At 37.9% G+C, this 21,817-nt stretch overlaps 1 protein-coding gene across 11 annotated transcripts in view; it reads right to left on the bottom strand.

Annotated features, from left to right (window-relative positions):
- Positions 1-21,817, bottom strand: part of DLG2 (discs large MAGUK scaffold protein 2) — a gene marked incomplete at both ends in the record, with an annotated part of 2,113,672 nt that overhangs the window by 1,072,162 nt on the left and 1,019,693 nt on the right. For 9 of the 11 annotated variants that reach the window (XM_080704556.1, XM_080704554.1, XM_080704555.1 and 6 more), the window contains one exon: positions 19,827-19,988. In XM_080704556.1, the coding sequence (XP_080560682.1) occupies positions 19,827-19,988 (162 nt within the window). The remainder of the gene's footprint in view (positions 1-19,826; positions 19,989-21,817) is intronic. The other 2 variants (XM_080704563.1, XM_080704567.1) reach the window with 1 other exon arrangement.

Below are 21,817 nucleotides of genomic sequence, written 5' to 3'. Positions count from 1 at the left end.
GCTGTAGTATTATTTGACTTTCTTTCCTGGCCCTCTCTCTTTACATTCCCCTCTCTCTCCTAAACCCATTCAACTACTACTAACCTCTCACTGCATTATTTTTCTGTCTTGAGTGTAAGAGAGAAAGTAGGAAATGAAAGGAGGGATGGGGAGGGAATGGGGTGGGAATTGATAGGGGTTAAATCAGTGATGTGTACATGTATGTGCACACAAGTTTTTTTACCCCAATATGATGTATGAATATAATGCACCAATAAAATTTTTTAAAAAAAGAAAGGGACTTTGGAGTGCTCTCTTGGACCAGCTGTGGGCTCAGATCTTCCCCCTTGAAACTGCTGATGTTTGCTGTAGAATCAGGAGTGCCTCGTGGATGTAATGGTTTTGTAAGGGTCCTTTTCCTATTTTTCTAACATTTACAAAATATTTCTTCTTGAGAATGACAAGCATTCCTTAATCAGGAAGAAATGCTGAGGCAGAGACATGAGAACCATAAATTTTCAAAGATGAAAGGGAATTTGGAATTCATTCTATCCAGAAATTCTTAATCTTGAACCTCTATGCCTGGGGGTGTTCATAAATGAGCTTCACGTGATATACGTCATTCTGAAATTTTATGCAAAATTTTTCTGGTTATATATTGCTAATATTTTTCAAGAAAAAAGGCTCAGTCTTTACTAATTTCCCTAAGGGACTAATCACTTAAAATTTTAAAACACAGTTTCATATCTATTTCCTACCTGAATCATATACTACAGTATCTCACTGAGGACTTTGGGGGCTTCTGTTTGAATATCTTCAGTGATAGGATACTCACTACCTCATGAGGCATTCCATTTTATCTTTATAGCCCCATTACAATTTTTCAAAATAAGTTACATGGACTATGTTGTTTCCCTTAATGGTTTACTCTGGAGGGCTTGGTGTGTGCATAAAGTATAGGGAATTTTTCCTAGTTTCAAACAATTTGAAGATAAGAATCACCACATTCTCCTGAGCTGTCTATTCTCCATGGACAACACCACTCATGCCTTTTATCTTCCCATTTGATATGATTTTAACCCCTCTCCAGTCCATTGTCCCTCCTTAGAAGAACTTCAATTTGTTTCCACTTTCCCTGAACTATCTGTCTCCATCCTAATGCTGCACTATGGAGGGCGCTGATTTGCCATCTCTTTGTTCTTGTTGCTACTTGTCCATTAGTGGAGCTTAAAATTACTTTGTTTTTTTAGAATCTCAGATAATGGCAATGCCCTGAACTGGTACGCTCCATCCTCCTTCATTTCCTTTTTCTTTATGGAGCATTGTTGTGACATCCCTCATCGACCATTCTTAAAAGCTGGAATAAGAAAAAGAGAAGAGAAAGGATAATGGAAGCTAGAGAAATAGGAAGTGGAGGTGGAGGAATCTGGGTGTTGGGGGAAGGGCTGCTTTAAATACAAATTCAAGCTGATGAACAACGTGCTTGTTAATGTTCATAACTGCCCTAAATGTGCCTATTGTTATACTCAGAGCACAAATGTGGAAACAGGTTCAGGGGGCGTTAGTGACTTTCCAAAAGGCACACCTTTTTCTGTTGTCGTTGTTGCTGTTGTTGTTGTTTTGTACTGAGGACTGAATTCTGTGATCTTACTACTACTGAGCTATACCCCCTGACTTACTCTTTTGAAACAAGAACTTAATTAGTTGCTGAGGGCCTTGCCAAATTGCAGAGGCTGTCCTCTGTCTTACCATCCTCCTGTCTTTGCCTTCCAAGTGTTGGGATTACAGACATGTGCCACCATACCCAGCTTCCAAATGCCGAACTTCTGATGACTAGCCTGGCTCTTACCCCACACTGGTCTGAGGCTCTGGTAGAGCAATCGATAAGAGAAATCATCACTGTGCAAATTGGACCCTGAGGTACAGACTCTTTAAATTTTGTCTTTAATCAAGCCATCTCATCAGTAACTGCCCAAGTATATGCATAGCCATCAGAGTGCACTGATGAGGAGGCAGATGCTCTTTTTACTGAGTCCAACTGATGCACACAGTTTAGCTGGAGAGATGCAGGATGAGAAAGATGTTTGTCTAGTATCATCAACTTGAATCTGATCCTTTCATAAAGCTGGAAATTGGAATAAATAAATAAAAAGCCAGTGACAATACATTCCAACAACGTATCTTAGAAACTGAAATTAATAAATCTCTGTGACCAATTGGGTAATGCACAGTTGTTCGAAACAGAAGAATAAACCTGAGGCTGGGAAAGGAACCCAGGCTTCTGCCTAAAATCTAATGTTAACAGCATGTCTATCTTGGGAGTCTTATCACCTCTCTGATTTTTAGTTTCTTTAGGTGTAAACCAAGATAGGTAGACTATATTACTTCAAATGCCCTCCCCAATCTAAATTCTGTGATTTTTGAGACTTACCAGGAGATACATTGGCCATGCTGCTATTAGGAAATTTATTGCTGAATCTAAAATGCTCTTGCCTTGGTTCATGCAACATGTGATCTAAATTACAACAGAATATGATGCTACTTGAAAAGGAGTTTCCTTCTTTATTCATATAAAGATAGTAGTTTGCCTTTATCTGTGGTTTCAGTTACCTTAGTCAATCATGGTCCAAAAATACTGAATAAATAATTCCAAAAATAAACAATGTATAAGTTTTAAATTACACACCATTCTGAATAGTCTGATAAATCTACCCTGCCCTTCTCAGTCCCTCCTGGGATGTGAATCATCCCTCTGTCCGGCATATCCATGCTCCACACACCACCTGCTCTTCCAGTCACTAGGAGCCATCTCAATGACAAACTGTAATTGTATTACAGGATTCTGTTCAGGTAAACATTACTTCACTTAGTAACGGTCCCAGAGCTTGAAAGTAGTGATGCTGACAATTTTATTGCAATATATCATTATAATTGTTTTATTATTAGTTGGTATTAATCTCTTATTGTGCCTAATTTATAAATTAAACTTTATATACCACATAGTATACATAGGATTTGTTAAAATCTATGATTTCAAGCATCCACGAGGGCTCATGGGACATAAAACCTAGGGCTAAGCAGGGACTACTTTATGTTCAATTGGCAAGTTGCAATTCAGCTTTAATTGTTCATAACAGAAATAAAAACCTATTTTATAAATGTTACGTTTAAAGTTTTATATTGCCTGCTTATAAATAAAAGCTAATAATATGTCTTCTAGTGCACTGAGAAATAAACCACCAACAAAGATACTTATTAAATTCCTTCATATATTATATGAAGAGGAGAAATCAGAAAATCTCAAGGGCGTCAATTCTACAGTTCAATTACGATTACGTCAAGCTGATATTTACAAGTGACCCATGGCTTGCACACGGCCTTTAAGGTTCTGGTTAGGGGAGTTGTTCTCTATCATACTGTATATAGAGGGACACCAATGAGAACCTCGTGAGTGTGTGTGTCTGTGTGTGTGATACTGGGCACTGGCCTCAGGGGTGCTACAAGCTCTATTTTATTTGTTCTTTTGAAACAGTTTCTAACTACATGACCAAGCACCACTTGCCTTAAACCTATGATCCTCCTGTCTCAGTCTCTCAAGTACTGAGAAGGCTCTGCTCTTCTGTGAGTAGGAGAAAAGTTTTCTCTTTTTCTTTTTTTCCTTCCTTTCTTTCTTTCTTTCTTTCTTTCTTTCTTTTTTTGGTGTTATTCGGGGTTGGAAAACAGAGGCCTTCTACCTACCTCTGGGCTACACTCCCAGACCTATTTTATATTTTATTTGGAAACAGGGTCTCACTAAGTTGCTAAGAGCCTCACTAAGAAGCTGAGGCTAGCTTTGAACCTGTGTGATCCTCCTGTCTCAGCCTCCCAAGCACAGGGATTACAAGCGTGCACCACCACGCCTGGCTCACTATCATGTTTTCTTATGCAACATTTCCTCTTAAGTAAACATTATGAGAGTTCCTTTGCACATTTCTAGAAAAAAACCTAAAGATTGCCTTCTCCGATCTCTTTTATACTTATTAAATATGGTTAAATAAACACTTTATTATATAGTTTTTGATCACTGAACAATTCATGTACATTGTGATTTCCATAATAGAATTTAAGTTCTTCATTAAGAAAGGCTTTAGTTCTTATTCCTTTTATTATCTCTTATTGTGTTTAGCAAAGTGCTGGTAACACACAAGGCATTATTCAGAAAATATGCTACCGGACTGTGGAGTTCTATAATACAAAAATCAGTGTGTAACAGAGCCACCTATCAATGCCATGAGAATAAAATCCCCAGACTTGGTCAAGTCAGAAGGGGATGGGGATCTATGTGATTCTAATACACACCAAAGTCTAAGAGCCATGGGATAGAAACAACAGTTAATACTGTAAAGGATTCAAGTATAGGCTCTGCCATTCCTGACCCTTTTTTTTCAGGAGTTATTTCACTTTTCTGGGAAGAGGTTTTCTTCCTGACATTTCCCCCCTTATTTATAATATGGGGAATTTGGGCTACATCAGAAGCTTCCTTACTTTCTTGACTTTTATCACAGTAAGAAACATATTTGACAGCAAGGCATGGTGGTGCATGCCTGTAACCCCAGTAGTTGGGAGACTGAGACAGAAGGATAGCCGGTTCAACAACAGTCTCAACAATACAGCGAGAGACTCAGCAATCTAATCTCAGCAATCCAAAATTAAAAAATAAAAATAAAAAGGGCTCAGGATGTGTAGCTTAGAGATGGAATGCCCTTGGGTTCAATCTCCAGCATCACACAAAAAAAGTAAAAAGTAGAAAAAATAAATTTGATGGTGTGAGCCAGTTCACACCCACACACACCCAGGCTGAACCAAGAGCGATTTATTTCTAGATGATGTACTCTGTTTTGACTTATGATGTACTGTTTTTCTATTCTGTTCTTTTATTCTATTCCAAAATTATCAACTCTGTTCCTCTATATTCATTTCTTATCTACCAGTGGGTCAGTTGCAGTTTGAGAAGCCTGGATTTGATGGCTTCTATTGTCCCCTCTGTCTTTGTATTGTATGACTCTCCTTTGCTGGTGACTCATATGACTGTGACTAAGACTGAGAATTCTGATGTCAGAATAGCTGGGCTGGTACCCTGGATTTCTCCAGAATTAACTATTCAAATTTAGAAAAGCTTTTGAAGTATCGGGTGTATTTTCCTCATCTATACAATGAGAATAATAAGGAAACGCAGAGAGCTCTGAGTGGAATTAGCCGATACATGCAGAGCATGTAGACTAATGCCAATTATATTAGAAATTCAATAAGTGCTACATCTTACTAGTGGCATTATTTCCCTTAAAATAGTCTCTGAACAGAAATCTAGGTGAGAAGATATGAATTCAGAGAAAAAAATTCTAATGAAATTTAAGTTTAGACCTTAGCAGCTGCCTCATAACCCTTCAACACAGGAAGCTAATAGTTTTGTTGAACAAATATAAAAGAACAAATAAAACTCCAAAGTTCCATTATAAAAAAAACTCCATGTTGACATGCACCTGATTTCAATAATAAATTTGTATAATAAAAATGATGCTAGGTAGCCCCTTAGAGTTTATAATCATGATATATTTGGTCTATAGTTAAAGTTACTGAAACATATTTATAAATACATTGCCTTACATAGAACAAAAACTGATTCCATTTTCATGGGCTAATAATAACATCTTGTAAACTTTTAATATAATCAATGTGTGAGTCCAGTGTTTGTTAAATGTCTCTATTTTCTTACCTAGAACTTAACTATATGACAACTTGTTGCCATGAAATAATGTTTTTAAATATTTAAAGTAATAATTTTAAATAATCATACCAGTACTTATATATGATGCATATATGTATATAAATTAGATAATTTTTAATTAAGTAATGCATTCATATCTATTTACAATTCACAATAGCAAAATTATGACACCAGCCTAGCTGTCCATCAAGAGAGGAACAAATTACAAAATTATGGGGAATATACAGACAATGGAATTCTACTCTGCCATAAAGAAGAACAAAAGCATATCATTTGCAGGGAAACGGGAGAAACTAGAGAATGTTATTCTAAGTAAAATGTCAGTCACAAAAAAAATATGCTATATGTTTATCCCATCTGTGGAAACTAGAGAGAAATTGAAATACAAAAGGGACTCCAGACAAAAGAGGAGAAACCCCAGTAGAGTGACGGAAGGAGTTTAGGGGACAGAGATAGGAGAAGGGAGATCTGATGAATACAACCTCGATCAAAAGGATGTACAGATACAAAATTATCAGTGCTAATGTCAGTTTCATCCATGGAGAAGAGGAGGGTGCAGAGTGTGAGGCAGGGGTTGGGGGAAGCCCACCAGGGTCTCTGTGCATGTGCGTCTCTTTCACTCTGAACTTCACCACGATGTATGATTACAATGAACCAATAAAATGAAAAAAAAAATAAAGCAACATCTTTACATGAGCATACCAGAAATGTTCCAAATGGTTTCAAAGTGTGTGTGTGTGTGTGTGTGTGTGTGTGTGTGTGTGTGTGTGTGTAGCTGGGCATGGTGGCCCACGCTGGTAATCTTAACTTAGCATTTGGGAGGCTGAGACAGGGGAATCGCAGGTTCTCAGCCAGCCTCAGCTACTTAGTGAGGCCCTCCTCCACAACTTAGTGAGACCTTGTTTCAAATTAAAGAATAAAAAATAGGGCTGAGGATATAGCTTGGTGGTAAAATGCCCCTGGGTTCAATCTCCAGTAATGCAAAAAACAATGTGTGTGTATGTGTATGTAAACATACATTTATGTATATATTTTAATGTCTTCTCTAATCCCAAAGGAAAAAAAACACTTCTTTGTTTAGTAAATTCTTATTTGGACCACATAAAACCAGGATCATGCCCCAAACTCATTTTCTACACTTCGTTTGAGCTAGTCAAAGTGACATTCACTTTCATAAGATAATCATTTGCTTGTCTCATATGGAAATAATCCATGGTATAAAGTCACTTTCTCAAGGACAAGGATAGAAATATGATGACAGCCAATATTATTGAGAGTCCAGAGAGTTTATTAATCTTAAATTTAGGTTCCCTTTTATATACCTGTGTGTTTTCTATTTTTAAATGTAAAATAATTACAATTTATTGAGCACCTGCTGGGTACCAAGTCTTGTTCTGAAGGTTTTCTATGTATTGTCAACCATATGAACTTCCTCTATTATTTCCAAGAGAGAAGAAGTTGACATACTTGCTAATAAATATACTAGACAGTAACAGAGTCACAATGTAAACGCCAGAATGGAGATTCTAAAGCTCATTGGTTTTCTACCACTATAATATGCTGTTACTTTTCTGGATTAGATAGTAAGGAGATAAAACCTCTCCAACCCAATCAATGTCAAAACTTATTTACTAAACTACTTTTCGGAGTTGGTAATAACTCTTGTACATCTTTTTTAAAAAGAAACAATTAAAAATTTGCTCCCCAAGGGCTATAACTCCAGAATTTTATTTTTATAGGGCTGGGGTATAGAGAGTATGTACCATTTAAAGGCACCCATAACAACACCATTGTTAATAGTAATAATAGCTACCCTTTACTGATGGGTAGCCTTTATGAAATTCAGTCCTTTATTTCTATTTTAGTTCTAATAAGAACTTCAGTGTGTAACTCAGCTTTTTAGAAACAGCTGTAGCTGGGCGTGGTGGTGCACACTTGTAATCCCCGCACTTGGGAGGCAGAGACAGGAGGATCGCGCAGGTTTGAAGCCAGCCGCGCTGGTTTAAGAGACCCTGTTTCCAAATAAAAATATAAAAAATAGGTGTCTGGGAGTGTAGCCCGGAGGTAGAAGGGTTTCCAGGAACCCGAGTATCACCAAAAAATAAAAGAAAAGAAAAAGCTGTAGTTATAACTACTAATGATGCTTATTCAAGATTATTATACACATTGCTTGTTTTTAAAACTTATGCCTTTAATATTTACAACAAGCCCAATATTAGAAAAAGCCACTATCAGTATTGTTATTAGATACATAAGAGAAGAGGAAATTGGCTATTATTCCTCTTTCAAAAGCATGGTGATAACCCATTAGTCTGTGGTGGGCTTAGTTCCAGAAACAGTTCTTTAACTGTAAAAGGTTGTGATAGATCCTATGTTTGTAATATTTCTTCTTCTCTCTTTCCAGTGTGTGGCCTAATAAGTCTGGATTATTTGAGGTACACTGTTGGTACCCTTTTCAATGTAAGGCAATTGAATCAAGAAATGATTTGCATGGGGAATAGTGTGTCTGGATTTAGTATATGTTTTTCAAGTATACATTCAAGTGCATATATATATATATATATATATATATATATATATATTTAAGTATACATATATATATTTCAAGTATCTATATGAATTATGAATTGTTTTCTCTCACCAAATACAGGGGTGGAATAAAGTGCATTATTCACAAGTGTGCAAACCTCTGCCAGTCCCTTCTTATGCCGTTCTTAAATAAGAGCTTCTCAATTTCACAAATCTTAGTATATTCCCCAAAGCAAATGCTTGCAAAATCTTCAGCTCAGCTACTTCCACCATCTAGTGGCAAAAGATAGAAATGAAAGAATCTTACATTTTTTAAGATGACTGGTATTCTTATACACCAAGAATCTGCTTAGTTTTCTAGTTATTGGTATTTAAAAAAAAAAACTCTATGCATAGAAAGGAAAAAATAAATGCTTCCTTATGAAGTTGGTAGTCAGGACCTCGTGACCATTTGGGTCACATGTGGCTATTATGTTTCCTTCTGTAAAAAAAATCATTGATCAAGTAATAAGTAATTTAAAGACATCTGCTACTTAGTCAACCTGATCTTAAACACTGTGGAAGAGGTAAGTCTTATGTAGGATATGATTTACTTTTAAGAGAAGTACATAGCTCAGTTAATATATACACAGTGGAGTTTCACTCGGCCATAGAAAAAAAGTAAATTATGCATTTGCAGGAAAAAGAATAGAACTATAAGATATTTTGCTAAGTGAGATCAGCCAGTCTCAGAAAGTCAAGGATCATATGTTTCCTCTCATAAGTGGAAGCTAGAACAAAAATAGAAAGCAAAAATTTCTTTAGTCAAATAAGGAGAGAAAACAGTAAAATAGTAGAAGGTTTGGGGGGAGATAGGTGCAGAGGGGAAAAATGAAAAAGGGAACAGAAGAGTAAATAAGGTTATATCCATGCAAGTTTTGTTTTGTTTTGTTTTTGTGGGTACTAGGGATGGAACCCAGGGGCTTTCTACCTCCGAGCTAAACCCCCAGCCATATTTTTTATTCTTTATTTTGAAACAGGGTCTCACTGAGTTGCAAACGTCCTCACCAAATAGCTGAGACTTTCCTTGAACCACGATCCTCCTGTCTCAGCCTCCCAAATGCTGGGATTATAAGCGTGCACCACCATGCGAGGTTCTACTGCCAATCTCACTAACATGTATGGGATGGGAGGACAGGGGAAGGGGGCAGGTATATGAAGGGCCATATACCAAGTGATGTGTGCATGTATATTTGTATATTTTACCACTTTGAATCTCCCTATGATATACACTTACACTGCACCAATGAAATTATAAAAGAAGTAAAATCCAAGCGACAACAACAACAACAACAACAACAACAAGAAGGAAGCGAGAAGCATCACACTGCCAAAGGCTAAACACTGAGGTGTCTCAGGGCTTCTTGATCTCCCCAGCAGACTCTCTTGTCCCCCCAAACCCCTGATGTTATGGGAGTAGCCCCTTTGTTGCTGCCCTCCTAGTTCTCCTCCTCTTTCTTTCTTTCTTTTTTTTTTTCCGGGCTACACACACACACACACACACACACACATATATATATATATATATATATATATATATATATATATATATATATATATATGTATGTATATATATTTTTTGAAACAGGGTCTCTTAAGCCAGCGTGGCTGGCTTTGAACCTGCACGATCCTCCTGTCTCCACCTCCCAAGCATGGGGATTACAAGCGTGCACCACCACACCGGGCTCTCCTCCTCTTTCTTGAGCATTCCCAACATCTTCACACTGAACTCTTGCCTTTTTCCATTTCTAGACAAAATTTCCCTCAATTCCCCTATCTTCATTTCAAACTACCTGCTGAGCACTTCACCTAGGCAAAACATAAGTATGTCAAAAAATTCCCCAAATCTAATCTGAGAATTTCCCCTACCCTGGCCACTACAAAATGTGCCTTTTTTGATAGGAATTATTGATTTTGTGGCATAATATTTCCTCTACCCAATTGCTCCGATAATAAAACTTGTGAATTAACCTCTATTTCTCTTTTTTCTACTCTTCATTTTATATTTTTGTATATATGTATTTATAGATTTTTATTTGGAGGGGTAGTGGGGACTGAACTCAGGGGCATTCTACCTCCAAGCTATACCACAGTCATTTTTAGTATTTTTACTAAATAAATAATAATTATTATTTCAGTATTTTTTCAAAATTCAATAATTTTGAAACAAATTCTTACTAAGTTGCTGAGGCTGGCCTTGGAACAGCAATCCTCCTGCCTCAGTCTTTCAAGTACTGTGATTAGAGGCAGCCCCCCCCCCAAGTCCAGTTTACCCTCAGTATTTAACAGGCCTCAAAGTCCTAAAAATATCTTTCTGAATAAGCTTTCTAATCTATCCCTCCCTCCTTGCTCAAAGCAACTGCTTCATCTCAGAGCTTCTTCATCTCTTGCATTTTATGTGAGGTACTTGATTATGATATTACCCTTCTCCAGTTTTTCTCCCACTCTGCCACAGAACATGGACAGTTGTTTAACTTTCAAACGTGGCTGTGTCATTCTCCATTTAAAATTTTGTAGTCATCTTAAATTACTGGCAAGGTAAAGTCCAACCTCCACCTAAGGCCTTTCATTACTTCATTCCTGCTCGTCTTCCTTGTTTTATGATATGCTTTGGGCTCACTCCAAACCCTTTACAACTACCCCTGCCTTTACAACGACCACCTGCTCCTCCTCTTCCTCCTCCTCCTTCTTCTTCATCCCTCTGCTTTACTTCACGACCTTCAGCTCCCAGACATCTCCCATACTATTACACAACTGCTAGAGTCTCAGGCAACCTTCACCTTCCTCCTTTATCTCCTCTGCCTTCAATCGAAAAATAGATCTATAATTCTTTCTCTATACCTATTCCCACTGTTTTAGCCCTGTAGAAAATTAGGCTTTCTAGGTCTTGAGACAATTAGCATCTTTTTTGATACTTTATTTACTTTTCTTAAAGCCTTGTTTGCTTGCCTGTCTGCCTGCCTTCCTGCCTGCCTGCCTTCCTTCCTTCCTTCCTTCCTTCCTTCCTTCCTTCCTTCCTTCCTTCCTTCCTTCCTTCCTCCTTCCCTCCCTCCCTCCCTCCCTCCCTTTCTTTCTTTCTTTCCTTCTTTTTTGGGTTATGATCATCTTATTATATTTCCCATGCTGGCCTTAAACTCTTGATTCTCTCCCCTCATCCTCTGGAGTAGCTGACATTACAGGAATGTATCCCTGAACTCAACTCCATTCTTTGTTTACTGCACACAACATGTCACATTGATGTGTATAACTGTAAATGTGGAGATCTAACCATAACATGTAAGTGAAATGAAGGCATATTCTTTTTTTTTTTTTTTTTTTTTTTTGCAGGTCTGGGGATGGAACCCAGAGGCATTTGACCTCTAAACTACACCCCTGCCCTACTTTTTTTTTTTTAATTTGAAACAGGGTTTCACTAAGTTCTGAAGGGCCTCACTAAGTAGCTGAGGCTGTCTGCAAACCCCGATCCTCAGGTCTCAGCCTTACAAGCGTGTGTCCCCATGCCCGGCTTGAAGGTATATTCTTTTTTGTACACTTCAGGAATCACAAAGAATCTAGCACACAGCTGGACGTGGTGGTGCACGCTTGTAATCCCTGAGCTTGGGAGGTAGAGACAATAGCGTAGGTTTGAAGCTAGCCTCTCTGGCTTAAGAGACCCTGTTTCAAAATAAAAATATAAACAAATAGGTATCTGGGAGTATAGCCAGGAGGTAGAAGGGTTTCCAGGAACCCCAGCACCACCAAAAAAATTTTTTTAATAAATAAATAAAGAATAAAATAGGGCTGGCAGTCTAGCACAGGGGTAGAAGGTCCCTAGGTTCAATACCAAGTACCAAAAAAGGAGGAGGTTAAATGAACAAAAATGAATAAATTAATGAATCAATTAATACATGTAAGAAATTTTATTAAAATTAAACTGTATCTCAGAAGTGTTAGATGATCTCCCCAAGGTAACCCAAACAAAGAGTATCAAGCCAGAATTCAAATTTGTATTTGTTTAGCTACAAAGCCCATGATGTTTTACAATAATCACACTACATTCTGCTTGGAAATAATAAAACATAGACTGGGAATGTAGCCATGAACACAAAGAAAAAGGCAAGAACATCAAGCCATTCAATAACAAAGATAAAGGATATTAAAGCAAAAAAAAAATCAATAGTCCCAAAGTTTCCAGTTTAGAATACCGCAATAAAATTAATACATAATATCCCTACTAACAAAAACAAATAGCCATAAGGAGACCTTTCAGTTTTATACATTTTTTATGTGTATGGATCTGAGCTAAGAGCTTGTATACCTTTTTCTCACTTAAACTTTAGAAAAGCCAGATATAGTAGTGTATACTTATAATCCCAGTACTTGGGAGATTGAGGCAGAAGAGTCATAGGTTCAACAACTGGCTCAGCAGTATAGGGAGACTTTTCAACTAGGAAGACCCTGTTTCAAAACAACAACAACAACAACAACAACAACAAACAACAACAACAACAACAACACTTTAAAAAGAGCTGGGGGTGTAGCTCAGAGGTAGAATGGCCCTGTGTTCAATCCCCAGTAAAACACACACACAAACACACACACACACACACACACACACACACACACAGACACAGGCACATGAACACACACACACACACTCAGGAAAACCTGTGTATATGCTATTAATAAAGAAGCTGAGGCTTACGGAAGATATGATTTTTTTATTTTATTTTTATTAGTGCATTGTAATCATACATCACATTGGAATACAAGACTTGAGAGGATATACAAGCACACATCATCCAATTAGCCCTCATCCAGTCCCCATCCCATTCCCTCCCCCTCCCTCGATCCCATGCTTGTTTGGTGATTAACTTTGATACATATGTTTATGTACCTCCTACTTGTTAAAGAGGCTCCATCTTCCCCTATTCCATACCCTCTGATTGGTCACCTTAATTGCTTCACGATAGGGCCCTTTCTATAGCTCGACCACTTCCTGTTGCCCCTTTCCTTCTAGTTATTGCTGATTAGGGAAAGCAATAACTGGTTTTAATTTTCTGTGATATTTCTCTGTGCATGCCGCATTGCAAATACCAATCCCACTCTTGACGGCCCCAGTTGTGGCCTGCCTACCCGGTGGACTGATCCAGACCTCGCTGGCTCAAGCAGTGGCCTTGCCTTATGGGAGGCCCCGATTCTGGTCTCGCTGGCCCCAACACTGGCCTAACCCCTCAGCTGGCTCCGAGCCCAGCCTCGGAGGCCCCAGCACTGGCCTTCCTCACGGCAAGATATGATTTTTGCAGGCTCACACAGCTAGCAGGTAGGGGACCTTGTATCTGAATGTGGGTAACTTACTCAAGAGCCAGAATGAAGCTTTTTGCTGTACTTTTTCTATTGTTTGTATTGATTAGCCTTAGTCTATGCACCTGTCACAGATTTTGCACAGTATATGTGTCCTACCAAAGCACAAATGTATTTAGAGAAAAGAGCTTCATGACTAAATATGTTTATGAAATACTTTATACTAACCATATCCCTGTCTTAGAAGTTTGCACTGTTTATCATAGCCAAGGATCTGAGAAATCTTTAGATAAGTTAATGGATTTAACTTCCTAAATGGGTTTAAGCATTAAACTTCATAGTGTCTTAAAATTTGGACAAAAGCCCAACAAATATATTTTGAGAAATGTTAGGCTAATTTCACTGTAGATGTCCATGACAGAGTAAAGAGCAAATCAAAACACACTCACAAAAAAAGATGTGGTTCAGTTTATGGGAACACAAACATTTGTAAGAGCAAAAGGAAAAATTGGACATCTCGAGGAAAGTATACCATATACTTTATGCTCTTTTTGTTCAACAAAAATTATTTACAATATTTATTTGCCTTATTCTTAGAATAAGGCAAATTTAAAGATACTAGGAGGTGGATGTGGTGGTGCACACCTGCAGTCCCAATACTTGGGAGGTGAGAAAGGAAGCCTGCAGGATAGAAGCCAGCCTCTGCAATTTAGCCAGACTCTATTTCAAAACAAAAACAAAATAAAATAAAAAGGGCTGGGGGTATAGATTGAGGGAACATTGCTCTAAGATTCATTCCCAAATATAAAAATGCTAATTACACAAGACACATTGCACACCACAAGTTGTTATGAGCAGTTGAAATTAGGCAAAAGATAATAGGAAAGGTTTTGGAGAGGAAGATGGCTTAATGTACTATTAACTAATACATCTTTTTTTGATGATCTTGCCCCGAGAACTCTAATAAGAGAATAAGGAAACAAGGAAACCATACATTTATGTTATCTTTTTGAATGCAGATCTTTGTATTATTTTCCTTAGGCTTGAGTTCTCCTCCCACTATTTCCCAAGCTTGCAAGGCTCACAGAATCTCCAGTGCTTCTGCACCTCTACTCAAGGAGTACCTAGTTGTCCATAAGTTTGGAAGTCTCCCTCAAACTTACTTGCTCCTACCTCCTATCCTAGGAAAGCTTTTCAGAACCGTGTAGTCTCAGAGGAAACCAGAAAACAGATTACCATGTTTATTTGGTGAGAGAGATTTGCACCAATCTATAAAAGATAGCCTTAATCTTCCTTGTAGTTACTGATTCTAAGATGTTTTTGGCTAAAAGATATACCATTTTTTTAGGTACACTAGGAAGTGTTTCCAATTTACCTGCAAGATACTGTAAGACCCCCGCCGAGGGGAAACCCTCAATCAACCTCGGGATACGTCCTTGATGCAATGAGCAAAAGATAAGGGTTTATTAAGGAGCCAGTGCACTGGGGCCGACTTGTGTAGGAGTTCGGCCCCGAGTCACTGAAACTGAGGGTATTTATAGGGAAAAGACCATTAGTTAGGGGGTTTTGGGCTAAATTGCATGCGTTTACAGAAAATTACAGAATCATCTGAAAAGTACATTCTGTAGTCAAGTGTTAGATAAAATACCAGGTGCAGTCAGTAAGCTCCCGGGTCAAGGCGCTCTGGCCCAGACAGTATAGATAAGATGGGGTGGGCTTATCGCATATCTTACATTCCTAAGCTGTAAGCAGCAGTAAAATATACTTTTTCTTTTTAACTATTAGCTGGCTGTTTTAACTATTAGCTAGCTGCTAGGGGCTTATGATTTTTTCTCTAAATGGAGCCTTTCATTACCATAGATTTTCGGTATATGTCAAGATTTTATATCTATTAATATGTGTTAAATTACAAAATTTTAAATTGATGGCATTCTGTATCAGGGATCACTAGGGAAGGGAGACAAGAACAATAGTTGAGTATCTTTCCCTTTATCTCCCATTCCTCTCTTCTCTCTTTTCTCTCTCCTTCTCTTCTCTCTCTCTATCATATTCTGTGTAAGGTACTCTGCTAGGTGGCTGAGGCTCGAAAATATTTAAGCTGGGGAAATATGAATGCCCATTGCACAGTAAATTTTTTAAAAACAAATTATAACTCAAGTCCTCCAAGAGAGTAATGGGAATCTTTAAATCTATGTTTTACTGTTCTTTGTCTTCTAATCTCCTAGAGTACACAGTAGGTACTCAATACTTATGAAATAGATCTAAACCCCCAAACACCTCATAATTTATTAGACACCAGTTTCTCTTATGGAAGTTTCTAATTGACATTTGAAGTGAAAGCATCCTCTTTTTGGTGGCAAAGAAAATAAATTGGCTTGAATTCACTGCTAAATTGTATTTCTCCTTCCAACCACATACTTATCACCAGCCCTGGCCTGCTAATGAACACAGGCTAAGCAAGCCATTTATCATACAGGCAGCTGGTGTGCGCCAAGGACTGGTGAACCTCAGGTCTGAGGTCCCACAAGGTTTCGAGGGATGCATTGCAAACCTTAAACCTGCACCACTCCTGACTCAGAGCCTGCTCAGCGTAGCATGTAAACTGCTCTCCTGCGGCCATGCACTGTTTGGGTATGCCATATGTAAATTCATACCTAATACTTGAGAGCCACCTTTTCCTCTCCATAGGATTCTGGAGGCATTATCTGACCGTAGGCACTGCTTCCGCATTGTCCTCCCTTTCAGTGTTTGACCCAAGAACACTAAAAGGTCAAAGAAGGCAATGATGTTGCAAGTGTGACAGGTCTAATTGAGAAAATATACCTTGTAAGTGTTTTCAGCTTCCTTTATGGGAAAATAACACATTAGGTTTAATCATAACAGGTTTTTCTAAATACTTGAAATGTGATAATATAACTTCTTAAAAATTTTGTCAGAAAATCTGTCCCTTTGCTATAAAAATGTCTATGCATTAATGGGATCCTGTTTCACTGTGTTTGCGATAGCTCATACTAGCTGATAAGGGCAGCATGTGCCTCCCTCTTCAAATATATTCAGTAACTTTAATTTGGTAGCCTGAAATCAGCCATGATGGGAGTATTTAAGTTACAATATTGGGCTTATTTTCTTTTCATGGAAACATTGTACACATTTATCCCTATCAGTATAACTTATAGAGGAAAGATATACAGAGCCTCCTCATTAAGACAGTCCAGAAGCCTATCTGTTTTAGTATTTATTTCTCTAAAGAGTAATGAGGAAAAGGACCTGGCTTTAAAATAGCTACTTCTCAGCCTGAATACAGAAACCCTGGATGAATTTGCCTTTTTTCCATCTTCAAAATACCTTGGGGGCCACATCACCAAACTGGTGGTGCCCCTAAAGGGAAAAAAAAAAATTATTCTGATCTTGTTGTTTCATATCAGGAACCTATTACTCACACATGGCTACTTTAAAAACTGACAAGAAGTGCCTCAGTGAAAAACACCACTATAGTAAAACCACAAAAAGCAATAAAAAGTTCAAAAGGAAAAGAATTAGAAATAAGTTAGAAGGAAAATAAATACAACAGAAAACCTAAGCTAAGGGAAATCACTAAAGTTGAAGACACCTTATTCTGAGATTCCCATGGGGCAGAGATGGAAGAATAAAGAAAAAATTTTCTTTTATAAAGGTGATACCTGAGCTAGGTGTGTTGGTACAAGCTTGTAATCCCAGTACTTGAGAGGCTGAGCCAGGAGGATCACAGGTTCAAAGCCAGCCTGGGTAACTTAAGGAGGCTCTCAGCAACCTATTGAGACCCTGTTTCCAAGTAAGAAATAAAATCATGTTGGGGATACAGCTTGGAGATAAAATGACTCTAAGTTCTATATACAGTACAAAAAATTTTTTTTAAAGGTGATACCTCATCTTCAAAAAAGCAATCCTTAGCCTGGTGTGGTGGAGTATGCTTGTAATCCCTGCGCTTGGGAGGCTGAGACAGGAGGATCACACAGGTTCGAAGCCAGCCCCAGGTACTTAGTGAGGCTCTCAGCAACTTAGTGAGACCCTGTTTCCAAATAAAATATAAAATAGGTCTTGGAGTATAGCCTGGAGGTAGAAAGCCTCTGGGTTCCACCCCCAGTAACACACACACACACACACACACACACACACACACACACATACACACACACACACACACAAGAAGCAATCCTTTTCCCAACTCAAGGTATTGAGTAGTGTAACAAAAAGTGTAATTACCCAAATGTGTTAGGTGTTCAGAAAATTATTAATCAAGTATTACTGAAGACTTAGCATGCAAAATGAGAATCCCACCCTGTTCTTTTATTGCTTCGTATAGTAAAAATACAATACAGTTTTAATAGTGAAAAGTTAAATATAATAGTGAAAATACAATGCAGCTTTAATAGTGAAAAGGCTAGCAGTAGACTAGTTTTGATTATCCTAGCCTCAAGCCTTTTGAGAGCTATTCTCTAAAGCTGATTACAATGGAAGTGAGAAAGAAGTTGGGAAGAAAAGGGAAGGAGGCTAGATGGAGGTTCTTACAGGGAATCTTTCAACCAGTTAAATAAGTATCTTCAGTGCAATCCTGTCTACCCACCTCTGCTCTTTCTCAGTTTATAGGGGTCAGCACACAGAGCAGGGACCCATTTGTTTGTGGAAGTAAAAGAGTCCTTAAAGAAGGAAAGTTTAATCTAAACATAGAACAACATCACTGATTCCTAGATTTAGACAGAACCTTATAGACCATTTTGTTCACCTTTCTCCTGAAGGAGTCCATCCCACAAAACCACTGCCAGGTCATCACACAGGCCTACAAGATTTCCAGGGAACAGAAGTAGTCTACGTGGAGTAGTCGACCTTGCCTTGAGTAGCTGCAACTGTCAGGAATTATGGTTTGGCAATGATCCCAAACATGCATTCCTGTCAGTTATCCCAGTGGATCTGCTTCAGCTTCTGCATGGCACAATACATGTTTTTGCATGATAGCTGTTGCAGTAGAAAGGTCAGTCCCTTGTCCTCCAACTAATACTCATTTCTTCCTCAGGTTAACTATACTCATTTCCATCAGTCATTTAATGATTTCCATAGCAACTCTGGAAAGATTCACAATAAGTCATAAAGGCACAATATTTATGTATGTTTCCACACTATGTTATATTTACTGGAATTTGACGATTGGCCTAATATTTTAATTTATTGTTGGTAACTACAGCTAGTGTATTTGATAATATATTTTTAGGATCTCTGAGTATTTAAAATACATTCAAATTTATACCTATACTAAATATGATTTATTCTTTCATTGGTATTTTGGAAGGTCTAACAAGATCTCAGAAAACACTGAAGGAACATAGATGACTATAGTTTGTATTTGTAGTACAGCTACATGTAAATACTGATGAAATGAATGTTTTAAGAACAATTTTCTTTAGCAGTAACTAAGGGATTAATTGGTAGGGTTTTCTTTTTCTATTTCATTCTTCTTCTATTACAGCACTGATGCTATTTCTATTTTTCTTTGAAATTTTTAACTAGCATTTATAAACTTTTTATCCAAAGCACAAAATCTGCTAGCAAGTACCAGCCCCATTAAGAAAAAGCCAACTAAGAGCACAGAAGTCTCAGTTTCATTTAACTGTCTCTTCTTGTCTTAATGTCATTTATCAAGAAATTGTTTAAAATTAAAATGGTAGAAAGTGTTGGAAAAAGTCTGACACCAAATACAAAGAAATCTTGTCAATAATTTCCCCAAGGATAAAAGAGAGGTGTTAATGAGCCGGTTCACACATTTTCCTTTTTAGTTTGGACAATAAGGCAATCATTAGGTGTGATTGTGATATATTTGCCTTCTTTGTTGTATCTGGGACAAATAATATGGATGGAGAGAGAGAGCCTTTGAGCCAAAGCATGATATACTCTTGCTCTGCTATTTTTTATATCAAATAGCTTATTTCCTCCTTTCAATTTGTCACCCTTGGCTCTTGTCTTCATTGTCACTCTCAATCTCAATGCTAAAAGGATTTTCCAGACATTCAAACAACTGCAACAAAAATATGTCCCAGAAATGCCAGGTTAGCATCCAAACCACAGAAAGGCCCTTTGGCAACTAGTGGCTACCAGAATCATTTAAAAGAGCCTCATTCAATCAGGCCAGCAAACATCTTCCTTAGAAATGAAGAGCAACCACCATCACCAGCTACAAAATCTGAAGAGTAATAAAACTGACCTTCAGGGGAGAAATGTGAGACTGCAAGACGTATCCATGGACATTTTCTATTTGAGACAGGTTCTTTTCTGATACATGCACGAGTTCTGGACCTCTTACTTCATGAGTTAGCCGAGGCAAGGAATGATCATGTGGAGCGTCCTCATCTTGATAGCGATACTTCTAGGAGAAAAGAAAAACAAAACATATCAGCATTTGCAGACTTCAGTCTGGGCTTATATTCTAACTTCCTTTGTAGGCTATAGTGTGCCTTTTATTAATTTTACCAAGCAAGGTGTTTGGAGACTCTTTTGATGGTCCTGTTTAACTAGGTCCAGTGCAAGCAAAACTGAATCAACCATCAATAAGATTGTATTCACTTCATCACTGTAAGGTTTCTTTTTACTTGATGATACATTTTTTTAGTTGATGAACCACAGAAATGTGACAACAAAGTAGAATAAGTAACCTTCCCAACCACTGGAGCAGTGTCTGCTAAAAAGTTGAGGTCACAGGTGGAGAAGAAAACTGTGCAGAGTTAGAAGAGGAAATTCTGACATATTCCTTTCAGAGAGCTTAACTTTCTTTCAGAATTCTTGAAAGATTTAAATTCCCTTAGAGATGTGGAAAAATTCTTGCCACCCACATTATTTGTATTAGCCCCAAAAGAAAGACAACCTCTCCTTTCTTTATTTTTATTATTCCCTATGAAAAGCATTGCGTTTGGCTAGTCAAATTCCAGTACAAAAGATCACACTTTTTAGGAATGACAATAGCTTTCAAAGAACATCAGTCATTAAAAAGGGGTTGCCTCTGTGCAGATGATCCCGAAGGGAATGAGGCAGCATTTCCCTCCTGTTTTGTTTTTTTCCTCTTACCTATCCTCTATATGTCCATAAAAGAATCTCTGGCAAAGGGCAAAGTTTGAATCTCTTAAGAAGATCTCAGGAAGTTTGTAGGGAGGGAGAAGAATCAGGACAAGAAGTGATCTAAGGGAGGTCATCCCTGGGCAAAGGACCAGTCTCTATTTCTAATGCTGGCCTAATTCTCCATTCTTACCCATATTCTCTCTCTCTCTCTCTCTTCCTCTTTCTTTCTCTCTCTCTCTCTCTCTCTCTCTCTCTCTCTCTCTCTCTCTCTCTCTCTCTCTCTTCCCTTCCTCCCTCCCTCTCTCCTGTTTCTCTCTTCCTGCCTTTCTTTAGAAAAATCCCTTTAGATTCATTCTGTTTCAATGTTTTTGCCCTATCTGGGGGAAAAAGAGGGGACAATTCTCCATATGACTCCCAGTCCAGCCAATAATGTGCTAATCTGCTGTGCTTTGCCTTGTTGTCCCATACACAGCAAAGGGATCACACATGGTAGTAATATCCGGCTTAACCACATCGTCGAATTGCTTCCCAGTGCCTATTACTGTTACCACCAACACTTATTTATACAGTAGGTTGCTAGGAACATATCTTCTTACATAACCAGGCCTAGATTTTTCACTCATTTTTGAGATAAAAATATGCTTTCTTGGACATCAGCTTTCAGTGTGGCTCATGACCTGACAGTAACAAGAACTACCCCATGTTTAGTGACTCAATTTGTTGTCTCCATTATAAGAAGAAACTGATTATCAGCACTTTCATTTTCCAAGTTTTTTGTACAATATCCACATGTGATATCATTATCCACATTTATTGCTATTTGTATTTTGCACAATATCGAATATTCATCTCAATATAAAAATTAGAACTAATAATGCTATGATTAAGCTTGCAAAGATTCACACATACTTTTTTCCACTCCATACCATTTTTCAGCTCTTATGATTTATTTTACCTATGGCAAAATCAATACTCAGAGAATAAAAGATACTTGTCCAGGGGTGTCACCTAACTAGGTGTGTCAGAGTTAGTACCCTGTCTAGATACTCTGAATACTCTTTCTACTATCATCCACTTCTCTTCTACCCCTATCAGGAGATGAAGCCTAAGTCTGATAGCTGAATTGGCAGCTTGTTAGAAAAA

This window comes from Muscardinus avellanarius (genome assembly GCF_963383645.1).
Source record: "Muscardinus avellanarius genome assembly, chromosome: 1".
Classification (NCBI taxonomy): Eukaryota; Metazoa; Chordata; class Mammalia; order Rodentia; family Gliridae; genus Muscardinus; species Muscardinus avellanarius.
Note: the sequence above shows the minus strand (reverse complement) of the source record. Positions and strands in the feature narration are given on the sequence as shown.